Source organism: Vigna umbellata, chromosome 3 (assembly GCF_029865625.1).
Source record: "Vigna umbellata cultivar VRB3 chromosome 3, Vumbellata_1.0, whole genome shotgun sequence".
Classification (NCBI taxonomy): domain Eukaryota; kingdom Viridiplantae; phylum Streptophyta; class Magnoliopsida; order Fabales; family Fabaceae; genus Vigna; species Vigna umbellata.
In genome coordinates, this window is record NC_142167.1 from 15,568,218 (window position 1) to 15,575,495 (window position 7,278).

The 7,278-nt window shown below is 31.2% G+C and overlaps 1 protein-coding gene across 1 annotated transcript; it reads right to left on the minus strand.

Moving 5' to 3' along the window:
* Nucleotides 1-3,462: 3,462 nt before the first annotated feature.
* On the minus strand, nucleotides 3,463-6,763 carry LOC124847202 (uncharacterized). Its single transcript, XM_047324640.2, has 10 exons — nucleotides 6,608-6,763; nucleotides 6,327-6,501; nucleotides 6,212-6,249; nucleotides 5,990-6,098; nucleotides 5,882-5,905; nucleotides 5,693-5,761; nucleotides 4,590-4,640; nucleotides 4,391-4,481; nucleotides 4,247-4,304; nucleotides 3,463-4,010 (listed from the first exon to the last, which is right to left on the minus strand). Exons 2-10 carry the CDS (start codon nucleotides 6,477-6,479, stop codon nucleotides 3,740-3,742), a joined length of 864 nt encoding a protein of 287 aa, XP_047180596.2. The 5' UTR covers nucleotides 6,480-6,501; nucleotides 6,608-6,763; the 3' UTR covers nucleotides 3,463-3,739.
* Nucleotides 6,764-7,278: the final 515 nt, after the last annotated feature.

Consider the following 7,278-nt stretch of genomic DNA (forward strand, 5'->3'; position numbering starts at 1 on the left):
AAAGAAAAACACATATTTAAATTATCTTTAATATTAAATATTTTATATTAATTAAAAGATAAAACAAATTTACAATTTAATCTTACTTTTTAAATTAAATTAATGAAAAATTATTTATTTTTATTTATATATTAAAACATCATACATTTTACACCAATAATATCAATTATGAAAATGGAAAAAGCCCAATAAGAAATATTATATGCAATATTGAAAAATTAAGAAGCAAATAATAATAAATTAGTGTGCACTTGAAAATCTTAAACAAGATCAATAACATATGTTAGTTTCAATTACGCAAATCTGAGATTTAACAAATGCAGCATTTGAATGAGAAAATTATGTTTGCATATTGAATTATTGAAGTGGAAGATGAAATAAAATGAAAGTGGTTAACTAGGGTTGGTGGAAACAAACAAGAGGTAGTTTACAGAAGTTTTAGATTACATGAAAGACAGAATATACCTTTGATTAAATGTAAAGACATTATTGGATTAACAGAGAGAAACATATATTACACTTAGTCCAATGTTTGTGGGATCCTAACGGCTAATACCTGTCGGAAGGAACCCTAGAGAATCGTGGATGACAACTTTGTTTAAAACGCGTGGGCTCCATTTACTCAAAACAATTAAGATTGCAAGATGAACAAAATAATCAAATTAATAAGAAAAATGGGTCATTAGAATCAATCCTTTATTATTATTATTTTTTTATTTAGAGTCTTTAGGTGGGTTGTCAATTCCATCACCAATCATATCATGTTTTTGCTGATCTTTGGAATCCCAAGCAGTCATTAACACAAAAGTGAGGGCCCCACTTAACCAAAGTTACTGTTAAATTAATTCAAATGTTGGATAATTAAAATTATGAATTCAAAATTGATCCTTCAATGGAATGTATTGCTGAATTATCTCATTGGTAATGGTAACCTCTCCTTCTAAGCAAACTCTTCTAGGATCATGACTTCAACAAGACCATCTTTGACCCACACGATCCATCATGAATATATATCACTTTTATAATATCAAATATAAGTTTATTTTGTTTTGCTTTTAAGAAGCCAAAAATAATAAAATAAAGTGGTCGGTATATTATTAAAAATTCTTCTTTAACGTAAATATGATTTTAAAAGAATGTGAATTGAGAGGTTTTGGGTCTCGAAGTGTAGGAAATACGACGGCCGTTGGTTTTGTCGCATTGTGGGTGGGATGCAGACAACTTAGATTGTTAGTTAACGTTGTTTGATTCTGCCGCGTAATCCAATCTCATTTATTTGAACGCAACATAATTATTGATGAATCTAGCAAATTCATGTGTTTAATAATAAATATAGATATATATACACTTTATTTTGTAATTCTCACTCCTCAAGCTAAATATTAAAAAAGTAAATAATTTCATACTAATTAAAAAAGCAAAATGACATAATTTTATTATACTAATTCAATTTAAAAATAAAATTGAGTTATTTTACAAATGGTATCATGAAATATGATGGAATTGGTTATATTAGTATTTTAAGGATTAAATTGAATCATAGGTCTGAATGTAAAAACAAAACTAGTAATTAAAACTTTTAAGTTGAGTGTATAAATGTGGGAGTTTTATATAGATTTATGATTGATAATGATGTTATATTTTGTAATTGGAGCAAGAGTCAAATCTGTTTTATTCGTTGGAATCTGTGGGGACATTGTGCAATCCATGAAAGTTCACGAGACAATATTCATCTCTTGATTTGTGAAACTGTGATTAAAGAATGGTTATGATCCTGAGATTTTTCTGCAAAGTGAGGGAAAAAGAAAGATGAAGATCCAGGTGAAATCTATCTGAGTATAATAGATAAAGCAATGGATCATAAGGAGAGACAGGGAATAAGAGGGAAGAAATATGGGTGTGAGTTGATTATAATAATATAAGAGAAGGAAGGTGATTGTGTAAAGAAACACCAAAAGAAAAGGATTAGAAATGTTATTAGAGATAAAAATAGGAAGAAAAGCAAGTAAGAGGATGTCCCACACGGTTTCTTGGTAAAGGGCTTCGTTTATTCAAGAACATGGATGATGCAATGCAACTCACACAAAGCAAACCACCAAACAACTCTGATATTGACTATTGAGTCTCGCAGCACATGGTTGCACAATTTCGATTCGCTCACATGTCGCTTGTCAAGAAAAAGTTCACATGCCTTTAAGACCTTTAAAGTGCAAAATCATTTCTAGTTTTATTTTCTTTGGAAATTCTATCATTTTCTCTCTTCTTTTTCTTATTTTAATTTGGGTTCGTTTTAACTTGGTGTTTAACTTCGACCTGTTATTAAAAAAAGTTGACTGGCTTCGATATTGGTTTGTTGCAATTGGAATAGGCCTTTTCTTTCTGCACCCCATTTGAAAAAAATAAGTTTAAAGTATCCATCCTCACTGCACCAAGCAACTGCTATCAACTGCTATGGTCGCCTATTCTCTCGTCATGATCGCTGCGCCTCTGTTTTTCACAGCACTCTGAGAGAAAGAAGAAGAGAGAAAGTTCGTTATGAAGAAAAACTCATTTGTCAAAACTCATTTTTGAAATTATCATTTACGTTCTGAAAAGCTCATTCTTGTTCCAAAACAAATTTCATGTGTTTCAGAACAATTATTGTGGAAAGCTTATTCCTGAAGCTATCATACATGTTTTGGAAATCTTGTTCCAGAAAGCTCATTATGAAATGCATTCTATATGTTTCGAAAGCTTGTTTCAGAAATTTTATTCTAAAATTTATGTTTTAGAAATTTCAAAAAGTTTGACTGTGAGGATTTCCAAAACAGATAATTCAAAAGACACTTTTACAAAATACAAAATGGTCATTTCAAAAAATATAGATGCAGTTAGAAATTATAAGGTGCAGAATGAAAAACCCCTGGAATATCTACAGAGTTCACCAATGTTTTGGACCACTTACAACTAGAGGCCCACATATAATCCCTACAGCACATGATCCTGCAGCCCTTCGACTGAAAAAGATCATGTCATTCTAAGAAACAGATACTGAAACAATAAGGGAATCTCTTTAAACAGGTGAGTCATCTGTAAGAATATTCAAACCAATCATACATACACTAAAATACTTTTTATAAATTATTTTGAATAAACTTACAACACAAAGCTTATACATTAAGTATATTTAATTACGTCGTTTATCCAAACAAGCTTTAAAATAGTGTATGATTGTAGTAGATAAAGGACAAAAGGGCAAAAGAATTGTCCATGATGATCAGTAAAGTTGTTCAACAATCTAAGAAAGTAAGTTCTCATGGATTACGGTCTCTTCTTTTACCTAGCCAATCAAATTACAATCAATATACTTTGTTGTCACGTCAGATCTAATCCATCCAGCTTTGTGTTTTAAATACAATATAAATTTTGTGTGGTTTTTCTTTAGACATATCAAGCAAGAAAAATCACACTCCGGTTTAAGCGTGTGACATAAAAATGGTACTTTATCATTATATTTGAGGAACGAGGACGTAAATAACAATCTAGAAGAGACACGCAAAGGAAACATTCACCTAATAAGGTTCGTCGTCCTAAGTGACTGTTATTGTGAACTAACAAAAAATAGTGATAGCCAACGAACTAGGAACATAGGATACAATACAACATATGACATACACTGGTCAACATCATCATAGGATACATATGTTAAATGATTAATTAAATAAAGTTATATATAATTCTATCGGTTATTTAGCTTAGTCTAATCTAATCTTCGCAATTTGATATTTACCGGAACCTCCTTGTACGAATGAACCTTCTGAACTGCTCTTCGCAAGGGTCTTCCGAAAGAACATCTTGAAGCTTTATTCCTTAAATCAGAGCTTTCTCCTCTTTCAGTTTTTGAAGTTGGAGATCTCATCTTGTTAGGTACAGATTGAGTGACAAGATATGCATCCTCTAACTCGAACAAATTTTCTAGAGGTTCATGTTCATGGGTTTTGAACGTTGTAGAATGTCTCCTCAAACGTCTCCTATGTATCAAAAATTAAGGTGCATATCATTATTAACAATTTCCTATAAAATTATTACTTAGTTATGCTAATAATTTTCTCAGGTACTTTTACAACGTGCAACTCTTCATGCATTCCATACATTCAACATATATAAATTAAGTTGCATTTGTTCAATGAGCTTGGGCGTGCATTGACCATCTTAAACTGAATTAACCTAAGAGACATTGGTAGATGTTGTTAAAGAGTGAACTGACCTATTTTCTTTAGCCTTGTCTTTGCCTTTATTCTTCGAAGCAGTTGAAGAAACGGTAGCTGCAGAGTTCCAAAACAAGCTTAAACCTTGTTGAGAAAGAAAAATGTAAGAAAAAAATTCCTTGAAGATGAGTTTTAGCATTTACATTTACTCCTTATCCGTCTTCTATTCATACATTTGCGTTGTTCATCATTGCTGTCTTCAGGAGATAGCTGCACTGTCTTTTCATCTCCTTCCTTGAGCCCATCAAACATAAAACGATAAAAGAATGAGGAATAACATTCAATATTGGCCAGTGCCATCAATTTAGCAAACAAATAAGTGTAAAATATTTTCTCAGGTACCTGTAACTTTGATAAGGTAGGATTCTCTTCGCAGTCAATCTCCCCTTTGTCCTGCAAAAATGGAAAGGTTCCAGTTCATTTACAATGATGATATGAGATTGAAAAAGAAAAAGAAAAAGAAAACAAAGGGAAAGCATTGTTTTAGGCTTTATCCTACATATTGCATTGGAATTTTTAGAGCTTAGACCACACACAGAATACCAAAATTTAACTCAATTCTGTTAAATGTTAAAATGCTTGTAAGGTTTTTCTTTTTTGCTTTTTTTTTAATCTTTTTCACAAAAATGAGAATTCTTGCAAATAACGTATCGAGTATTGAAGACAGATGGCATTAAAAATTATGTCTGATGGATAATTTTGACAATAAACACTTGAATATGCACATGAGCAGCAATTTTCAGTTCAGGACAAAACACTCATCAGAATACTGGAAGGATAATTGCAGTGGGAAAACATTTTTTTCTTTGAATTTTACAACTTTACAAAAATTATACGCACAAACACTTCACATAAATGTTAAATCTTTTCTAAAGAGACGTTACTTACTGATCATTTATGCAATTTTTTTGGAGTGGCATTAATGCACAAAAACTACACATAAATTAAATTAACGGATGATGATCACAATTTAAAAGTAACACCAATTCATTTAAAAAATGTAAGACATAACGAAAAAAAATAGTTACCTATATTTTCATTATTCTTTTTAAAAAAAATCCCATAACATGTCAAGATACGAAATAACCATGGTTTTTATCTAAAAGCTTAAACATAAGAGATTACTTAAAGAATTTGAGTTCAATTCTTCTTTAAACCAACAATGTATAAATCGTACATCAAGCATTTCAACACTTCTTCCTCCCAAACCACAATAAATTATTATGATTGTAGACCATTAGATGTCCGGGGGTCTGGATGAATCTCTGATAAATAACAAAAAGTTTCAATTCATAAAAAAGATTTAATAACATGATGGTCTGGTATATCATGCAATAACTTCTCCAACCATATTTTCTTCCACAGAACATTCTATGCACGAAGTTAGGTAAGCAAGTAACTGAGCACATGAAGTAACAAAAAATCTAGCTCAAAGCATAACAAACCTGCACATTCATGTTCTTTCCTTTGATCAAAGCAGCCCTCCACAAAATTTCATGCTGCAGCGTTTTAATCTGAAACAACCATCATCCAATTCAAAAGAAAAAGAAATGAATCTCAAAAAGCAATTTGAGTAGCACTCCACAAACAAATACATTTAGAGAACTGAACCAACTCACTCACTAATGACTCACCCTTTCCCTCCCCATGTTAAGCTCCTGCAAAATTAAGCAAAAAGAGTTACCATCACCAGCAATTAACCACGCCAATTAACAAAACACTTGTTTCATTCCGAAACTAACCGCTAACATGTGACTATTTGACTGCGCGAGGTTCCAATTTTGGAGTTGCAGCTTCTTCACATCGCCTCTCAGCCTCTGCAGCTCCGCGCCAGTCACTTCAATCATTTTGCTGTTCAATTTTAGTAAAGACAAATTAAAAACAAGTAAATTAAATTAATGAGTAATAACACTATAGTTCATTGCTTCTAATTCTCGGATGGTAAAACTCGATAGTTTATTTACTTTCTTTCCGCAAGGAGTTGGATCAACGCCGTTCTTTCCTGCATCAGAATTCAACCAAACAATTAAAAAAAGAGATAATAATAAATGAAAAATAAAAAGTAGTAAATAAATGCACCTTGAGGAGTTGTTGAATGGAATTGTTGTCAGAGGGAAAGGAGTGAAGTTGTTGGGAGGGAGCGTTGTTGGCGTTGTTGGTGATGTCAGAAAGCTTCTTCCGCATTAAGCTTCCGATGGATTTCTTCGCCATTTTCTCCGCTGGCATGCTCATGCTTCTACTACGACCACACCACCTATTTGATTAATTGCAACTTGTTCATTTGAACGGAGTGTGGAAAGTGAAGAAAGGGAAGGAGTGTGGTGGAAGTAAAACAAAGCGAAAAGCGAAAAGGAACGAACCAAGGACACTTCACTCCGTTCCTAGCCTAACGGCTTCTTTAACTGAAACTACCGTTACGTCCTCCGAGCCTAATTCAAAGCCTTCCGAACCTCCCTTTCAAAAGGTCACCGGCGGGTTATCCTATCGTCTTACACTGTTCCAAAAATTTCTCTTTTGAATTTGATTTAAAATTTACCATTAAAATATTGGTTACTGATTTGAAATCAGAGTTTATGGGTTGAGTGTTCTCTTTCTTCACTTTTTAATTTTTCTTTTAGAACTTTCTAATCGATAGATTGTATTTGATAAAAATAGTTTGATATTTAAGTTAATTCATATTTAATTAATTTAATAATTAATGCTATAATAAATATTTCGTAAAAATTTTAACTCTATTTTTTATATATATTTATAAGTTATTTTTAAGTTTATAATTAGGGTCGATTTAATCACAGCTCAATTTTATTAAATTTGTTTATTAATTTAGTATAATTGAATCTTTCTCAATCGAAAGATTGATTGTTCATAATTAGGTGGATATATCTCATACATTAAATATTTTTTTTAATATTTAAGTGTTTCTAAAGCTTAAAATTATATAATTTTTTCTTTAATCCATTAAAATTTTAAATTAATTTTTTATTTCTAAAAAATAAAATATTATTTTATTGTCAATTTTATTTTGTTATAT